At 45.6% G+C, this 18,506-nt stretch overlaps 2 protein-coding genes across 2 annotated transcripts in view; one reads left to right on the top strand and one right to left on the bottom strand.

Moving 5' to 3' along the window:
• RDH10 (retinol dehydrogenase 10) overlaps positions 1 to 9,501 on the bottom strand; it is a 30,134-nt gene extending 20,633 nt beyond the window's left edge. Inside the window, exons 1-2 of the mRNA XM_043879355.1 lie at positions 8,796 to 9,501; positions 6,944 to 7,179 (exon numbers count right to left, since the gene is read on the bottom strand). Of these exons, the coding sequence (XP_043735290.1) occupies positions 6,944 to 7,179; positions 8,796 to 9,084 (525 nt within the window). The 5' untranslated portion in view covers positions 9,085 to 9,501. The remainder of the gene's footprint in view (positions 1 to 6,943; positions 7,180 to 8,795) is intronic.
• A 938-nt stretch (positions 9,502 to 10,439) lies between these two features.
• RPL7 (ribosomal protein L7) lies at positions 10,440 to 13,604 on the top strand. Its single transcript, XM_043879356.1, has 7 exons — positions 10,440 to 10,758; positions 11,416 to 11,524; positions 11,788 to 11,954; positions 12,411 to 12,548; positions 12,667 to 12,776; positions 13,070 to 13,279; positions 13,550 to 13,604. Exons 1-6 carry the CDS (start codon positions 10,745 to 10,747, stop codon positions 13,276 to 13,278), a joined length of 747 nt encoding a protein of 248 aa, XP_043735291.1. The 5' UTR covers positions 10,440 to 10,744; the 3' UTR covers position 13,279; positions 13,550 to 13,604.
• Positions 13,605 to 18,506: the final 4,902 nt, after the last annotated feature.

The raw sequence follows: 18,506 nt of genomic DNA, 5'->3' as shown, positions 1-18,506 counted from the left end.
AGTTAAGCATTTAAGCACAGGGTCTGTAGCCATCCTCTGGGCCACGGTGACCTGATCCTGCAGCCAATCGAATGGCTGAGGACTCTCCAAGGTGCTCCCCACTCAGTCTTTCTGAAAAAGCTAGTCCGGAGCTTCAGCATTAGTGCAGGTTAACGAATGCTGGCACTTTGACGTGCCCTGTAGGTTATGTCTACTTGGGCAGATACTGGATAAAGCCCTGGATGTAGAAACAATGAAGGAGAAAAGAACATCAATTTTGCTTCCAAAAATCAAGATAAACAGCACATAATCAAACAAGAGAGTGCCATTCCCTGAACAAGGAACATGAAACTATTCCATTCTACAAGGACTGCCCCTTTAGTATATCAAGACACTATGAAGTCAACTTGAAGAAAAGATTTCAAATGTGTTCGTTTCTCTTTCTCAGGAGTAGTGATACATTTTGTCTGAACTATTCAACTTTTGTCCCCCAGGAAGACGGGACCCAAATGGTAGGAGAGGTGAGTGTGCCGGCCCCTTCAGGCCCAGTGAGGTGATGGGCTTGGCAGGCAGGTGGAAATCGGCTTTGGAAGGCTGGAGCTGCCACGCTAACGAGCCTGGACTTCACACTGTGAACAATATGGTCACGCAAGGGCTAGGGGTAAGGTTCTAGTCAGCATAATCTTTAAGTAGGCATACAACCAATTCAAGTCTGCTTAGGTAACCTGAGGTTGGAGAACAAAGGCTGGAAACAGGGAGAGAAGTTAACAGATTCTTTGCAGAGACCAGGCAAGAGGTGATGGAAGCACAGAGGAGGATGTGGGAATAGAAAGGAGGGGATCAAAGTACACGGTAGCAACGGAAGAGTCAGGCTTTGGTGACCCATGAATGTGTGCAGGATGGAGGATTAAAGACATTGCTGATGTTTCCAGGCCTGGCATCTGCCACACACCAGGGGATTCAAGAGGGGGCAAAGAGGAATTGCTTTCTGTTTTGAGATTTGCTGGTTTTAGGGAATGTGTGGAAGAGCCAAGACAGTTGTATGAACTTGGGAACTCTCAGAAATCACAGTCGAAGCCACTGAAATAAAGAGACTACCCAGCTTGAGGAGCACAGTGAGAAGCGGTCTGAGCATGCCATGCTAGATGGCCCTCAGATCTTGGAGGCAGGGAGAAGAGAGAACTGGGAACACAGAGGAGAAGCAGGAGAAAGTGGGCTTATCATGGCAGCTAGATGCCAGGATCTCAAAGAGATGCTTGACAGGATCACTTTCTGTAGAAAGGTCACGCCACACACTGGATATGGCCATTAAATAAGCTCCTGCCATTTTCTCATGTGACATTGGTTACTTAGCAATATTTTCTAAACAACTGAGATAACCAGATTACAACATATATCAAAGGTGCTGGGAAGATTTTTGTAGGATGGTTCCCTGCTCACATCGTTTATGTAAGGTGACAGTTTATCATGTCATAGATGTTTATTTCTAGTAGCACTAGATTTGGGTCCAGCATGTAATATATCAAATATAGACACTTGAAGCTCAATAAGCACGTGATCTTATTTTATGTTAGGAAAGAAGGCTATGAAATGATCCTGATAGGAATGTATAGAATTCCAGGTACCAAGCAGTTGCTATCTAAAGAGACATTTTACACGGTTTTTGACTGTGACCATAAGAATTAACAAGATAAACCATGCTGACCCTATGTCAGTTTACAAATCGCTTCAAGACACAAAAAGTTTATTGCAGAAGCTCAAAACATTTGATTTTTATGCATATGAATTTATTTAATAACAAAAGCCAGCTTTAGTACAGACTTGAAAATACATCACAACTTTCACATTTTTAGTCGCTGTCCTAAGACAGGAAAACCATACTCTATAAAATATTTACCCTAAGAATTAAGAATTCTTAATATTACATTTTGGAGGAGGAAGTATCATCTACATAGTTTCATAAGAATACTTTAGAAATGATTTTTTTAAAAAATTCTAAATCCAAGAAGCCATGAACAAAACTAGATTTCTCTAACCAGAGGACAGAGGAATATAGTATTTGAGATTAAAAACCAATAAATCGCGTAAGAACTTAAACATTAATGATTAGGGACCATTCATGAGATATTAGGTACAACCACAGCACTAATGTCTTTAAGTGCTACATTACTCAGATCTAGTTGGTGGGCTTTTACTTTTCCTGGATGGATTTTAACTAAATAGACTTTAGACACTTGGATATAGATAAATGCCCAATTCTGTAATTAGTATTTTAAAACTGTGAAACCTTTTAAGTTAAGTGGTCTATTAATTAACTACCAATTATCTTGTCTGACTATCATATCAATAGAAGTAAATTACCAACTAGCAATTTGACAGATTTAGTCCTTTACCACGCAAAATTTCTTTAGAACATACAAAGGCCTGGAGTTAAATGCTTTTGCTTCCCCCTTTTGGTTAATCGGGGATCAATTTGCTGCTCATGTATAAACACCAAATGCAGCTCTTTGGTCAAAAAGGACCTACAGAGAAACTCTTTTAGAAATGACAAGTTATGATTTTTTTTTTCTTTTAAAGATTCCCTTTAAAAATAACAAGTGAAGCAAAATATTAATGTTTTGGGGGAAACATGGGTTTGCAGCTCCTATGTGGAGGCCAGTTCTCCATATTTCAAAGGATACTACAGAGGTATTTTCAAGTTTTTGCCTCTTACCCAGATGCAGAGTGAGTCTGAATAGATGGTTTCTCTGATTTATGCCAAAAGTCAAGAGCACTGTATTGCACACATTCCCACATTCTTGTCCTAACTGAACGTTGCACAACAGATCATGCTGATTAAAACCTACCCCCTAAATCTATCACTTCTTGACTGGTGACCAAGACAAGGTTCTGAGGAGAGCTGCTGGGCTAGAAGAACCCTGACTATCACAGCTTTGCGACCCCATGGACTGGAGCCCGCCAGGCTCCTCTGTCCATGGGATTCTTCAGGCAAGAATAGTGGAGTGGATTGCCGTTCCCTTCTCCAGGGGATCTTCCTGACCCAGAGATCAAATCTGGGTCTCCTGCATTGAAGGCAGATCTTTCACTGTCTAAGCCACCAGGAAAGCCCAGAGCAGACCCGAGGGCTGTGCAAAATAAAGCTAAGTACTGCAAACACTTCTAATGGGTATGGAAATAGGTCCAAGGCTGAGAAGCAAGAAAGGAATTGCATTACAGACTTAGAGAATGAACTTATGCGTGCCGGGGACAGGGAAAGGATGGGGGGAAGGGATAGTTAGGGAGTTTGGGACGGACATGTACACACTGCTGTATTTAAAATGAATAACCAACAAGGACCTACTGTATAGCACACGGAACTCTGCTCAATGTAACGTGGCAGCCTGGATGGGAGCGGGGTTTGGGGGAGAATGGATACATGTACATGTATGGCTGAGTCCCTTTGCAGTTCACGTGAAACTATCACAACCTTGTTAATCGGCTATACTCCAATATAAAAGTTTAAAAAAAAATCAAAAAAGAAACGAACCATGGCCAGAATTCTCTCCATGAGGCTCAGCTAGAAACAGGAATGACTGCCATATAGTCAAACTGAGCTGATCTGAACTTATCAACCACCAGCCTTGCACCAATGAGAAGAGTCAATATACTATAGGAAAAAGCAAGCTTACAGGTGGGCTCGGAGAATGGAAAAGTTGTGGACGAAAACAAAAGGAGAGACACATGGTAACAAACATAAGATCCCTCACTTTGAGATCCTGTCAATCTCCCGCAGCTTGAATTAGTCCAACATAATGCTTACCATTTGAAACTTCAGAAGCCAGACTCATGGGAGCGTTCTCTGAGTAGGTGATCTTCTAAATATTTAAGCAGAAGCCTAGCCTCTACTATCAAACATTTACTAAGTGAGTAGGAGTAGAGTTCTGTTCCTGGCAGAGGAAAACAAACAGAGGTCCGTAACAAGTTGCCTTCAGACAGCTTGCCGTCTACCTGGGGCTCCGGGGGCACAGTGGGTCAGGAGGTACACCAGAGAGCACGCAGCAGGCACCAAGGACGAGGATGACAACACTCACCGCGAGAGATCAACAGAAAGAAGAGGTCAGTCATTCAACTGCAGCTCCATCAGAAAACAAAGGGTTGGACGAGATGGTCTCTAAGGATCCTTGTGGCTCCGACACATCAAAACACGAGAAAAGGGCCAGAGTGAGGATGCAGGTCATAGGAAGAACCTGAGCTAGCTCTGAAAAGATATATGGAGCAGAGCAGAGGGCCGTCCAGGCCGGAGGACTGGTACAAGGGGTGGTTTGAAATTGGAGCACCCACAGTGAACATCCACACGGTTTCCAGTTCACTGCCTATGACTGTAGTGCTGGGTCAGGATCAACACACTGTTGATTATGTTATGAACACAGACATCAACTGCGACTTAAAAGTCTGGCTCAAGATGACCTGTTCCAATCACTGTACGAGTCTTGGCTCAGATGATCCACTCTTTAAAATGTATGGGGTAACTCCTTTTCCCCACCCCGATGCAGTAAAAAGACATCGTGCTAGTACTTTTTCTGGATGGAAAGCAGTATATGACAGTACATCTTGGAATAGTTACCATGAACATTTTCACCTACAGGGACTACTGGAAGGGAAGCTGAATTCAGGTGGTTCTTAGACTACTCGATGCCCTCCCCCCAAAGAAATCACTGTAAAATTATAGTAAGTCGTCTTTTAAATGTTGGCTTGTGAGATTTCTTCCTAAATGGTTTGTGAGTCTTGGCAAGAAGTCAGAAACTCCAACTCTTAAAATGAATTTTCTGACTCAATTTTGAAAATAAATTCTGAGGTTTAGATGCTTAAGGGAAAAACAGCTGGAGAATTCAGGAGCCTCCCATAGTTTAATATGAAGTGACGTCATTCCAGTCAAAGCATCCAAGAACTCCCTAAATTGTGCAGTTAAACAACATTTCCAAGCAAAGGAAGGACTCAGGGAAGGTGGTACGTTCCTCATTGGTAGAGAGAGATTTGGTGCCACAAAAATTTTTATGTTCGAAATTTAATTTCTTCCTTAGGTTAGAAAGTCTATCAACTGATGTGCATTTTCAAATCTGAGGCTATGGATTTTTTTATGCCTAAAACACTTGACTTGGCTCTCTTTTTATAGGATGTCTGACAAAAAGAAGCTTTCCTCTTACAAGTATCTAACTTCAGATTGTACAGGGTTTTCTAAAAATCTGGTTATGTGTGACATTCTACAATTCAGCAAAATAATCAAGCAGGGCAACTGGGCAAGGTGGTTAAACTTCAGAGTACTTTGTGGACATAAAGGTTTACAGTTTGGAAACTGTGCATCGTCTCAGAGGTGACTGGGAAAAAAAAAACAATCTGGGTGTCCGTGGTTCATAACTAGTCAATTGATGGCTAGAGCTCTGTTTAAGAATGACAAACGGACTGAAATCAGATGCAGTTGCTAAGGCAGCCTCATCCTCACCAGGCTTTAAGTATGAAAACTACTGTCTACCTGCAATTTATGTACATCTTTTATTTCAAGTGGTGGCTGTTTGATTTACTCCAAATTATAAACACACAAGATTCTTGATGAACTGCGTTGCTAAGTTTATTCTCTTGCACTGGCTTTTACCCACCTCACTGCCTGCCACCTGTTTCTGCGGCCCCCACAGCAACAAGGATTTTTATTCAGTTTCTCACTCCCACTGCGCACAACACATACCCATCTACGCGTGCACACATGCACACACAAAACATACCTGAAGCCCTCCAAACTGTATTTGGTACCTTACGCGCTTAAAACATAGGTATGAGTTAGCGTCCGTCATTTATATGTTCATTTTTAGAGCTTTGGAAATGAACTAAAGCTCATGCTTGAACAAACAACATTAAAATGAGCTTCTGCAGGGGTCACAGAAATGGTTTACTGTTCAAGGAGCAATGTTTGAACGAGTACTTCTAAAGCCAGATTAAGTTTTTAAGCAGTTGCTAAAAAATTAATGAGGTTTAATGTGACCTATTTAGGAGAAACAGTTCTTTGTTGTGTTCTGTTAGAAGACTAATCCGCCTATGAGACAACAAATAAACAAAAATCCTATTTCCTTATCCCTTCTTTATTGGATCCCACCTGCCTACAAAAGTAAAGGGGGGTTAGAAGAGCATAAAGTGGGTCAAGAGTATACAGTTAAAGGGGAGAGCTTTACGCCTACCATTACTGAAAAGGTCAGCTGGCAAACTGGGATTAGTTTTGCCCCCAGAGCAGAAGGCCCTCTCTCTCATCCATTTGGATGAGGTAACAGTTCTGTGATGACTGGAAGCTGAAATGGTTCAAGCCCCTGTGTTGCCAGGTCTCAACCCTTCTGCCCCCTACACAAAGGGACTCTGTGGTCCTTTCAGAGTGACTTCTTAGAGATATGTCTTCCAAGCTGAGAAAGTTCTGAGATATGCCCCAATGTGCCACAGACCCTGGGGATAGTCAATGGATGGTAAGCGGCTGCCAGGGTGGCCTGACCACTCCCACCGGACCACAGATGCTGATCTCAGAATCTTTGGCACTTTCTGAAATGTGGCTCAGCAGTAATTTGGAAGCCTAAACTCTGACTTTAGGAATTCATAAGAACAACTGATGTTTTACAAACTCAACAGAAAGTAAAATAAACAAACCCAGGGTTTTATACTCCCTCTTGTTATTTTTATGGCAATCTTTCAAACTAGTTCAAAATGTTCAGTCCTCTACCCTCTCCAGAAGTTCTGAATTGGGGTTGGGGGTGGGGGTGGGGGGAGGAAAACAACCATTTAATAGTAACCTGCATACGCTGTAATTCACCAGAGGGGAAGAGAGAGTTGGAAGGAAGCTTTGTGGGTGAAAGAGTACAGGTGGCTTTCAGGCTGGTACTGAAGTCTCGCTCTTTCCCAACCTTCTTGCTGAGTAGGGTCCGATAATAACAACAAGGATGTTTATATTTACCCAGAAGTGTGCGTGGCAATTGACCATCATGGTTCTCTCAATGAGCTCATCGGGACATTCCAGAAGGTGATGCCCAGACACCACGCCGGCGTTATTGACCAGGACGGAGACCTCACCCACTTCCTTTCGGACCCTTTCTGCCGTCAGGTAGACATTCTCCCTCTTTCCCACATCACAGGTGTAGGTAAAAACCTGCAAGTTACAGTGGGGCAGAATTTCTTCCTCACCATTCCCAGCTGTCCTCAGAAGTCCAGATGAAGGGAAAAAAAAATGGAATAGAGAAGGGACGGGAGGGGGGTGCAAAACATGAGTCACGTGGCCATCAGTAGGACAAAGATCACACAAAACAAAAATACTACAGTGAGCTTCAAGTTTCTAACACCATAAGGCTTGCCAATGACTGCACTTACAGCTGCCTTCCTCCCCCTAGTCTTTGGGAATTACAGCAATTTACTGGATAACTTTGCTTAGGGGAAAATCATGTAATTGTGACCAGCCCAATACAAGTCAGACCTCATGGGATTGGCTTTCTGGAGCTAAAGACACCTGGAATGAACGGATCTCAGCCCAGAGAGTAACACCTCCTCCTCCCAAACACACACACACTCCTTTTTGGGGGGAACAGTGGTCAGAAGCAGCTCTTACTCTTTAGTCGGTGTGCCCCAAGGCTCACAAATCAAAACTGTAATTAATAATCTGAATTCAGCCAAAGCCCAGAAATGAACTGAATTTCTCACAACAAAGTGGGGATCACACTGGTTCGTCCTACCTGGAGTAGGACCTGGAGAACCAGCCTTACATAAACCGAGTTGACAGGTAAATGTGTGATTTTCCTGTATAAGAACTCAATCTAAAAACCTGATCTCTTCTCTGGAAAACAACTACTTTTCTCTTTTAGGTTTGGGCAGGGAGCACAGAAATCTGTTTGCTACCTTCATATCAATGGAGAAAATGTACCAGTTTTGACCTTTGGTTTTCCAAAGGTCAGATAAAACACAGGTGCCAATAATTTTAGTGACAAATGATGGATATGGGGAGGGGTGGTGTCCAAGTTAATCCTCCCCCCCAAATTCGGTGTTTTCTCTGGAAATGAAAAAATTGTCAAAAAGCAAGAGCCATTATCAAATCCAGACAGATACTTATAGTCGATTATGTTTTCCACTTTGGCTTTTTTTTTTAAGTCTCAGACTCAGGTTAGTTAATAAATATCCAGAAATGCAGATTTCCTAAGGTTATCAAAAACATGGAATGAATTTTACAATAAGGCTTAAATCCTTCAAGCGTTTTCCCTTAAGAGGCCGGGTGTCTTTCAATTGGGCTGAGTATGTAACTAAAGCACTGACTTAACATCTCCGGTGCAACAATGTTAATTATTTTCCCGTGGCTAAACTTATAGTGAAATCATCAATGCTGCCCTCGTCTCAGCCCTTCAGACCGCAGTAACATACGCGTATGTATCAATGAGCAAGTCTGAGAACAACTTCCCAAAGACACTAGTTTCTCCTTCCCAAACGAGACTGAGACATCTCTTTAGGATTCAAACCGGGGGTCCCACGTTCCCTCGCCCTGCGTAGACTCCGAGCGCTTAGGAAAGCCCACTGTCTTCCCCAAAGGGACTGGACCTCCGTTCAGATCGGGCTTTGGCACACTTTCTCCCTTCTGATACAGAAGGGCTCATGCTCCTGATGAGGGGGCAAATTCCACTCGCGGAAGCCTGGGTTGCAGGGGGTAGGGTGCTCTTCCTCGAGAGCAGGACCGGCCGTGACCGTGGGGTTCCGGCGCCCTCGGGGGGAGGGCGTGGGGGTGGGAAGAGGCTTGACCCAACAATGCCGCGGGCGTCGGTCCGAGTTACCTTGCAGTGCCGCGGCGTCGGCCGCCTCCAGGTCGCGGTAGATGTGGCGCACCATGCCCGCCGTCTCCTCGTTGCTCTGGGTGTTGATGTCCCAGAGCACCAGCAGCGCCCGGCGCCGGGCGAACTCGAGCGCGAAGAGGCGGCCCAGGCCGCTGCCGGCGCCCGTAATGAGGCACACCTGGCCGGCCACGCTCTTCTCCTTGGGCCGCACCAACCAGCGCGCCGCGGCCAGCACGAACGCCCAGAGCACTTTGAAAGTGACCACGAAGAACTCCACCACGATGTTCATCGCGACGTCCCGGGGGAGCCCCCGCACGAGCCCAGCGCCCGCGTCCGCCCCCTCCCCCGAGCTGCCCGGGGGGCGCTGGTCAGAGCTGCTGGGACCCGAAGGCTGCGCCCCGCGCCCGCCCTCGAGGTGCCCGCCGGGCTGGAGTGCGCGGCGCCGCTACCCGCGCGGGGCCACTCCCGCCCGGGCTCGGCGCGGTGGCCCCAGGCTGTGCCCGGCTCGGCGCCTCCTGCCGGCTGCCGCCCGCCGGTCCTGGGGAGCTCGCCCCGCCGGCCGGTCCCGCTGCAGCGGCGGTGACAGCCGCGAGTTAGGCGGCGCGCGCGGCTCTCATGGCCAAGGCGCCGCCGCGGCTCCCTCTCACTCCAGGCGAGGGGCGCGCGGCGGAGACGGCACGGTCCGGCCGGCAGCCGCGGGAGTTGTCAACTTGACCCAAGTTGCGAGAGGGTGGGAGAGTGGGGTGCGGGGCAGCGGGAGCGCCGGGAAGAGGGGACTCGATCGGCGCCGGCGAGCGCTCCCCCTCGGCTTGCGGCTGCCTTCGCGGTCTCGTGGACCCTGGCCCTGCGCCCCCCCGCGGCTGTCACTCGGGCACCGGGTTCCGCAGCGCAGCGCCGCTGGCGAGTCAGTGCGCCGCCGGCCGCCGCTGAGCGGGCTCCACGCTCCGCGATATATAACCCTCCACCGGGAAGAGCCGGCGGCGGCATCGGCCCTCCCCCAGCTCGGCCCTCCCCGCCCCCCGGGCGCACCCCGCCCCCGGCCCAGCCCCCCGCCCGCCCGCCGTCCGCCGAGCAGCGGCGGGGCAGCCCCTCTCACATGGCCGTGGCCGCAGCCTCCAGCCCTCCTCGCACCTCCCATCGCGGTTCACGCCCCCACCCCCACCCCGACGTGGGGCGTCCCGACCTCCACCCGCCAGGCCGGACAGTCGGCAGCGCCCGGGCTGTCCTCCTCCGGCCGTCCGGTCCTCGCTTGTCCCCCGTCTAGTCACTTTCGTTAACCCAGGGGCTCTGGACGACTCCACCGGCGATCAGGCGCTGCGGAAGACAGCCCTGCAGGCTGGAGGAACGAAGACAAGGACCTCGGCAGCGCGGCAACGGGCGTGCCGGTCGGCTGCTGGGGTTAGCGAAGGGCCGGGAAGGCGGCCAAAAGCCGGGAGCAGCCTAGAATCGTAGCTGGCCCTTTGGATCGAAGGCCAAGAGGCTCTCCATTTACCCGGCTGGGACCACCACCGCCGCGCTTCCCTACCGACCCGGACCGGCGTTGCCCTTTCGGCGGGCGGGCCGTGAACGTGATGCATGCCGGGATTTGTAGTTCGCGCCCCGCCGACGCGTCGTTTGCATACATTACTGGGTAGAATTCGAGCCATATCCTGTCGACGCAGCTTGAAGATTAGGACCCCGAGTAGTCAAGGAATCGGCACTCTTTGCTCTCATCGTACCGATTAAAGAGTCTAGCCAATGCATTCATTTTTCCCATACACATTTTACCAGAAACTTGGTTGTAAAGAGGCTGAGTCAGGCAGTTCTTACTTCTGCGTCTGCGAGTCGAGTTCTTAGTTCCGAGTTCTTTTCTGGCTTATCCCGAGACACCTATGAGTCTGGGGCTTCACGCTCGCCGTCTTTAAGTGGACAGCGCGCATGCGTCAACTTCCTCTTTCCCGGCTGGAACCATGGAGGGTGCAGAGTAAGTTTCTCTTCGTCGTCTCGAGTATCGTCCTCCATCCCCGAAAACAGAGCCTTCCAGTCTCTCTCTCCCTCGTTCCGTCTGTAGCCTGTATCTTTGCCAACATATCTGTGTGTTTGTGACGCGCTGTGACATTACTAGTGGTCTCAGGCTAAGATGGGATTCAGGCGGCCTTGGGGAGGAGGTCTTGGAGGTACCGGGAACAAGGTGTGAGAGCTGAATATATGTGGGGTTGTCCAGTCCCTCGTCCTAGGAGGGAGGGTCAGAACCTCTGAATTGGGTTCTTCCTTAGCTGACTGTTGCCCCAAACGTCCCTGGTATCAGGCCTTTGCTTAAACATGTGGAACTTTTTTTGAACCGGGGTGGTGGTAGGTGGTTTACGAGTCACACTAATAGTCTAGGGATCAGTGTCTTGCAGCAGTCTTTCACTCTGTGTTTCGCTGTCGCTATTGTTGTTTTGGGACTCCGGGACTGATTGTAGGTTAAATGTGAAGTTGTTGTTTATCATTCGTTTAAAGACAGTGGTCCGTGTTAGACATAAAGATTACAGGTATAGCATACTAGAACAGTTAAGGTACGTTGAGAGCGTGCTCGGTACTGAATGGGGAGTGATGTGCTGTGGGCCTTTTGAACTCTTTTTCTGTCTGCTGTTGTCAGAGAGAAGAAAAAGAAGGTTCCTGCTGTGCCAGAAACCCTTAAGAAAAAGCGAAAGAATTTCGCAGAGCTTAAGATCAAGCGCCTGAGAAAGAAGTTTGCCCAAAAGATGGTAAGTAAGCTTTTTGACGCACCAGTAAAGAGGTCCTGTGATTGAAAATTAGTCGGATATTTTTAACAAGGCTTATTTCAGTTCCTGTACCAGTCAGTGTGGTTAACTTTTAGAATGATCTTTTCTAATGAAGTTGGTGTCCTCTTGGAATGTTAATGTGTATGGTGGTGAGAAAGTTTCAAGAGAAGAGTATTCTATTTACTAGTATTGCTAATTGTGTTTGGGAGCCAAAAAGCAGATGAATAAGAATGTTGGTTTTTCAGCTTCGAAAGGCAAGGAGGAAGCTTATTTATGAAAAGGCTAAGCATTACCACAAGGAATACAGGCAGATGTACAGAACCGAAATTCGAATGGCTAGGATGGCACGGAAAGCTGGCAACTTCTATGTACCCGCGGAACCCAAATTGGCATTTGTCATCAGGATCAGAGGGTAAGTTCAATTTTTATTGCATTCTAGTCTTAAAGGGAAAGCTGTCCACTCTCAGCAAAATTTCACATTTGTGGGGACCTTGGTTCTCATACACTGGAACAGACACTTGAATGGTAAGCGGAATGGGTGGGGGGAGTATTTTAGTGACGATAAGACCTGTGCCCAAAGCATCTGTCCATTCTCATTGAACACTTGAGTTCAGTGTCCTGGAGAATGACTTAAAACAGGTCTATATAAAAGGAAGTAATAAGAGCATTGGGGAAATTTTTGAATATTTTGGGGAGGCAAGCTGACAGGTGATAGAATACAGCTATAACTAAAGGAAAGAGTGGTCTTGTAACAGGAGAAGATTCCTATTTGGGTGTGACATGTTGCCCAAAAATGTTAGTTCCCTGTCTTTTTATTGTAAAAAGTGTGATGAAAGCTAAAGGAATTTTCTGTGTTTTTTCCTTGCAGTATCAACGGTGTGAGCCCAAAGGTTCGAAAGGTGCTGCAGCTCCTTCGCCTCCGGCAGATCTTCAATGGCACCTTTGTGAAGCTCAACAAGGCATCAATTAACATGCTGAGAATTGTGGAGCCATACATTGCATGGGGGTAGGTGTCTTTGACTTCTTTTTTGGTAAGTTGGCTGCATTAGTGAGATGAATTATAGAGGTTTTGACAGTCATAGTCTTATTTGGTCATTTATGTCTGTTTTTCTTCTCATATTTAGGTACCCAAATCTGAAGTCTGTAAATGAATTGATCTACAAGCGTGGTTATGGCAAAATCAACAAAAAGCGAATTGCCCTGACAGACAACGCATTGATTGCTCGATCTCTTGGTAGGTTCTGCCTCTTTGGGGAAAGGTAATTATTATAAAATTTATTGTATCAGACAAGCTGTTTTTTGGTGTCTTGAGAAACCTTCCCTTATTCCCTATACTATTTATGGAAAAATGGAAGGTGTGATTTTACTGGCTTGAGCTGTATCTTTGTATGTAAAGCCTCATGTTTCCTTGTTAATTTCACTCTTGATTTACTTTTAACTCTGTTACAGCCTGTACTCTTTAATGCCTTAAAATGTAATAGTCTCAAAATAATTTTAATAACCTTAAATAATCTTGAACGTGTTCAGGGAAATACGGAATCATCTGCATGGAGGATCTGATTCATGAGATCTATACTGTTGGAAAACGTTTCAAAGAAGCAAACAACTTCCTGTGGCCCTTTAAATTGTCTTCTCCACGAGGTGGAATGAAGAAAAAGACCACCCATTTTGTAGAGGGTGGAGATGCTGGCAACAGGGAAGACCAGATCAACAGGCTTATTAGAAGGATGAACTAAGGTGAGCAACTACATTCAGAAAGAAGTTTACTTAATGCTAGAGTAAATTGATCTAAATGCTGATAAGGGTTTCACTGAGTTGGCATTTAGTGGGGGAAAAATCAACCATGTAATATGATCACAGCTGATTTCCCTTTTGAGGACGTTATGGAGAGAAGAAAAGGCCTGTTTTTTTCCATACTTAAAAGTGGAAACAGTTGGTACTGATAATTCCTGGTATATGTTAATTTTTAATTATTATGTTTAATGGGGTTTTTTTCCTTCCTTTCAGGTATCTACCAGGATTATTTTTGTAATCTGGTCCGTTAATAAACAATTGAAACAAATTGAAATGGATTGTCTTGGTTGACTTTGATCTTTACTTTGCAAATCTTGGTGTGACAAGATTAAGTCAAATCAACAGCCTAGCCTCTTGGATGCAAAACTTAGGGTCCAGCCTGTGTCTTGTGAAAACATTCCTTGGGTTTATTGAAGATTTTCCTGTACAAAAAAAAATCCTGATTTTTCAGTTGGCCAAACTGGGTCTAATCTAAGAAAGCCTATTTCACAGGCCTTTGTGCATGATGAAAAGTTCAGTTTACAGATTAAAAATGTTGCAGAAATTCCATTTTCTCAGGCTTTGGCTTGCTTATAAAATAGTAATCTTAATGTCAATTTTCTTTTTGCATTTCATTCTTATTTTTGCTTTGCATCTTCTACCCATACTTCAGTGCGTTTTTAATATTTCTACTATGTATTGTGTGTAACAAGAAGAAAGGAAATTTGTGCCTGTGAATGTAATTTATAAGTAACACTCTTCTGCATAACATGGAATACATATAAGTAAAAAGTTTTACTATCATTACTGATTGAGCCAAGGGTATGATGCAGTATGAAATAGATGGCCCTAGAATTTTGATGATACTGTACCAGAATCATAACTTTAGTATTTGAAAGTTGTTACGTATATTTAAAAACAGTCTTGGGTCTTGAAAGCTGTTTATCTGGATTAGTGAGTTTAGGCTCAGTGAATCCTTGGAGGAAATTAAGAAGGTTGTTTGTAACCAATGTTACATAATTGAGTATCAGGTGTTTTGCAAGATATTTAATGTCTTGGTAAACAGTTGGGTCTGTGTTTAAAAATCATTTAATTTCTTGGTGGAGCCTAAAAGTCTTTAGCTTTGAAATTACCAATTTCATTTTACTGCTTTGATAAGTAAATACACAGCATAGTCCCCAGTCTGCACATCCCAGTATCCTGAAAGGTAGAAGTGGCTCAGAAGACGTCTGGTTACTGGAACGTTGTTCAAGTGGCGTTTGGCTAACTACCTAGGCATGGGAGGGTGGAGGGAAACAATGTAGGATTTGGAATAGTAATAGGAATGGTATTCTATATGTGGGATGGTATTTTAACAATGCCTCTTATAAAAAATATACTGAAGAGCAGTTTGAGGTTCACAGCAAAGTTCCCATGTATTATCCTGTGCCTAATACCCAGTCTCCCCCTCTATCAACACTGAGGGCCACGTGTGTTACAGTCCTTGGATGTTGACACATCTCCCAGAGTAGCCAAGTTTCTGAAGCTGGTGAGGATAGGAAGATCCTAGATATATGGAGAGGAAAGAAACAGTGTTTGGGCTGTACAGGTCTTCTGCAGAAATCAATCCTAGAAATTCAACTCTCCACATAGTTTCCAAATGGGGCCAGAGGATAGGGAAATGTATGAGTTTGTAAGTGGGGAGGATACCATCTGCCTTCACAGGAGTGTAAGGACTAAAAACATGAGAATATTTTGTGAACTGTTAGAACCTGCTGAAATGCAACTTAATGTCTTATTTTACTTAAAATCGCTAACCAGCCTCATTGATGAAACTCTGGGCACCCAGGTTCCACTTATGCAAAGATTGATCTCATGTAAGGACATTCCAGTTGTAGCCTTCAAAGCTCCAGCTTTATTATTATTAGGTCATCCCCTTGCTACCCTAGTCATAAAGTTTAACTGTCGGACTCACTGGCTTTTAGCAGTGTTACTCTGGTCTTGGCTTATCTTTGAGGGTTCATTTGTAGTAAATGATTAAGAGTGCTGGCTCTGGAGCCAAACTGCTCGAATTCATATCCAGCTTCCACTTAATTGGGCTTCCCTTGTGGCTCAGCTGGTAAAGAATCTGCCTGCAATGTGGGAGACCTGGGTTCGATCCCTGGGTTGGGAAGATCCCTGGAAGAGGGAAAGGCTACCCACTCCAGTATTCTGGTCTGGAGAATTCCATGGACTGTAAAGTCCATAGGGTTGCAGAGTCAGGCACCACTGAGCGACTTTCACTTTTCCACTTAATAGTTTGAGTCGTTAAATTACTTCATCTTAGCAAAATAGGGGAAATAGTGGTAACGAATAGAATTTTGGTGAAGATTAAAGTATGTCAGGTCATGGAAAATGCTTGGGGTAGTGCCTGGCCCAAACTGCTAAGTAAATGCTATTTGCTGTGTAACTTCAGCATTGAGAGGGATCTACAAAGGAAAATCGCTCTGCTTTCGTGTGTTAGTCTAATGGGCAAAATTTACTTAAAGATGGCGAGATAAGTGCTACACAGGGATGTCCCAAGATGTGACAGATTCTTGTGTCCTTGGAGACGACCTCCCAGGGAAGATTGACAACTCTGTGCCCCTGCTGTTTTCCTTGACAGATTTGTTACCAGCCAGCCAAAATCTTACTCTCCTTTAAGTCGGTCAACTTTTTAAGGTGGGCCATTTTTTTTAAATCCTACACAGTGCCTGACATAGTTGACACTAAGTATTTGTTTTCTATTACTGTAAAAAATTACCACAAACTTAAGTGACTTAAAGCGCAAATTGTCAGAAGTTCAAAATCAGTTGCACTGGGCTAAATCAAGGTGTCAACACCCCTTCCTACCTTCTTAAGGCTCTGGGGGAGAATCTTCCAATTTCTGGAAGCTGCTTACAATTCTTGGCTTGTGACCTCTTCCTCCATCTTCAAAGTGCAGTCTCTGCTTCCGTCATTTCTGGCCCCTAACCTGCCTCCCTCTTCTGTGGACTCTTGTGATGAATGCTGAACCACCTGGATATGCGAGATAATTCCGCATCTCAAATCCCTCAATAAAAGATAACATCTATAAAGTCTACATAAAGCAGCTTATTCAGAAATTCTAGAAATTAGGGCAGGGAGATATTTGAGACGATTTCTCCTTGATCCTTAGGTTTCTCTGATAGCTCAGTCTACCTGAAATGTGGGAGACCTGGTTACGATTCCTGGGTCGGGGAGATCCTCTGGAGAAGGGAAAGGCAATCCACTCCAGTGTTCTTGCTTGGAGAATCCCAGGGACAGGAGCCTGGTGGGCTACAGTCCATGGAATTGCAAAGAATCAGACATGACTGAGTGACTTACATACTCCTTGATCCTTAATTTATGACTCGGCTATATTTTCTTTTGTTCGTCAAATGACAAGCTTCTAATGTAGAGTCTTGGCACTTGGAATCTTATGTCTGGAACATTCAGTCATGAGATCTGTATACATGGCTGCTTTTTCATTTTGGAAAAAGATATCAGACACATCTCTTCATATATAAACTTTTTTGTATTTCATAGCATCTGTTACTATCAGAAATAAATTTTCCATTTACTTGTTACCTGTTGCTTAACCCAGCCACTTCCATGTTTGAGTATAATCAGATTTGAGTCTTAACCTTCTCTGTTCTAGCAGTAGTGCCTGGTACCTTGCAAGTCCTTTGCTTTTTAGATTGACTCAAGCCTTTTAAGTTGCCATTTGATGATAGCCGGGGCGGGTGGCGGGTAGGCAATAGCAGACTCAAAACACCTTTTAATAGTAAGCATTTGACGTATTAAGTATTAGTGTACATTTAATACACATTATCCTGAGTGGGTGGTTCTCCACTGTCTGAGTGCAACCCCAGATCTGAATTCTTAATTGATTCAGAGGTGGGCCTAGGGTTTTTCCCTTTAAAGTCGCCATATGATTTTTAATGTGCAGCCTATTAAGTATACCACTTTTTTGTTCAGTTGCTCAGTTGTGTCCAACTCTGCAACTCTGGACTGCAGCATGCTAGGCTTCCCTGTCCATCTCCCAGAGTTTGTTCAAATTCACATTGGGTGATGCCTTCCAACCATTTCTTCCTCTATCGTCCCCTTCTGCCTTCGTTCTTTCCCAGCATCAGGTGGCCAAAGTATTGTAGCTTCAGCTTCAGCATCAGTTCTTCCAATGAATATTCAGGGTGGATTTCCTTTAGGATTGCCTGGTTTGATCTTGCTGTCCAAGGGACTCGCAAGAGTCTTCTCCAGCACTAGAGTTGGAAGGCATCAATTTTTCGGCGCCCAGTCTTTTTTATTGTCCGGCTCTCATGTCTGTACATGACTACTGGAAAAACCATAGCTTTGACTATACAGACCTTTGTTGGCCAAGCAACTTACCTGCTTTTTAATATGCTGTCTACGTTTGTCATTATCCCCATATTTTAGTCAACGGACTAATAACCTTCCTGACCCCCGGGATCACACAACGAAGGGTTTAGGATCCAGGTGTGATGTGAGTTGGTTTTCTTAATCAGAGGAGCTAGGAAAGATTAGTATCGAGCTTAATGAAAACGGAAAAGTGGTGTGCCTGAGAGCAGTTTCAGTTTTGTGGAATCCGAAGTCCTCTTACCAGGGCTAAACATGCAACGCTAGTGGAGAGGTCAAGAAGTGACAGGGTGTACAACTCTGCAAGAACACATACAGGCTAAGACCCCCTGCGAGTCAGGCCGCTGGCTTCCCGCCGAACCTCCACCGAAGAACCGACAAAGGCGTGGAACGCAGAATTCTTGAGGGCAAGGTGAGGGAAACGGGAACTCGACGACTGAGTCACTTGCAGAGATTGGCTAGTCCGGTACTGCTGGTCTAGACTCATCAGTACTCTGGAGAGCCTGGTTAGTTTGACTCTTAAAATGCAACCCAGAGAGCCTCGCCTCACCTCACCTCACCAACCTAGTTCAAGTGCCCACTGCCCACCCCATCTATATAGTACGTGGCACCACTTTCATGTCGCACTGACCTGCGGTCTGAGCCTCGTTTCCGCAGCCTCCTCCCACCCCGCTCCTAGCAGCCGCGATCCCGCAGGCCGGCGGCGCCCTGGAGTAGTTGTCCAGTGAGTCCTGGCTGCCTCCCGCCGCCCAAGCACCATCCTGGCGCGGCACCCTGACCCCCGCGGTACGCCCTCAGGTGACCGCCCCCTGGGAAGCTC

This window comes from Cervus elaphus, chromosome 21, assembly GCF_910594005.1.
Source record: "Cervus elaphus chromosome 21, mCerEla1.1, whole genome shotgun sequence".
NCBI lineage: Eukaryota > Metazoa > Chordata > Mammalia > Artiodactyla > Cervidae > Cervus > Cervus elaphus.
The sequence above is the reverse complement of the archived record's forward strand: the minus strand, read 5'-3'. Positions and strand labels throughout refer to the sequence as shown.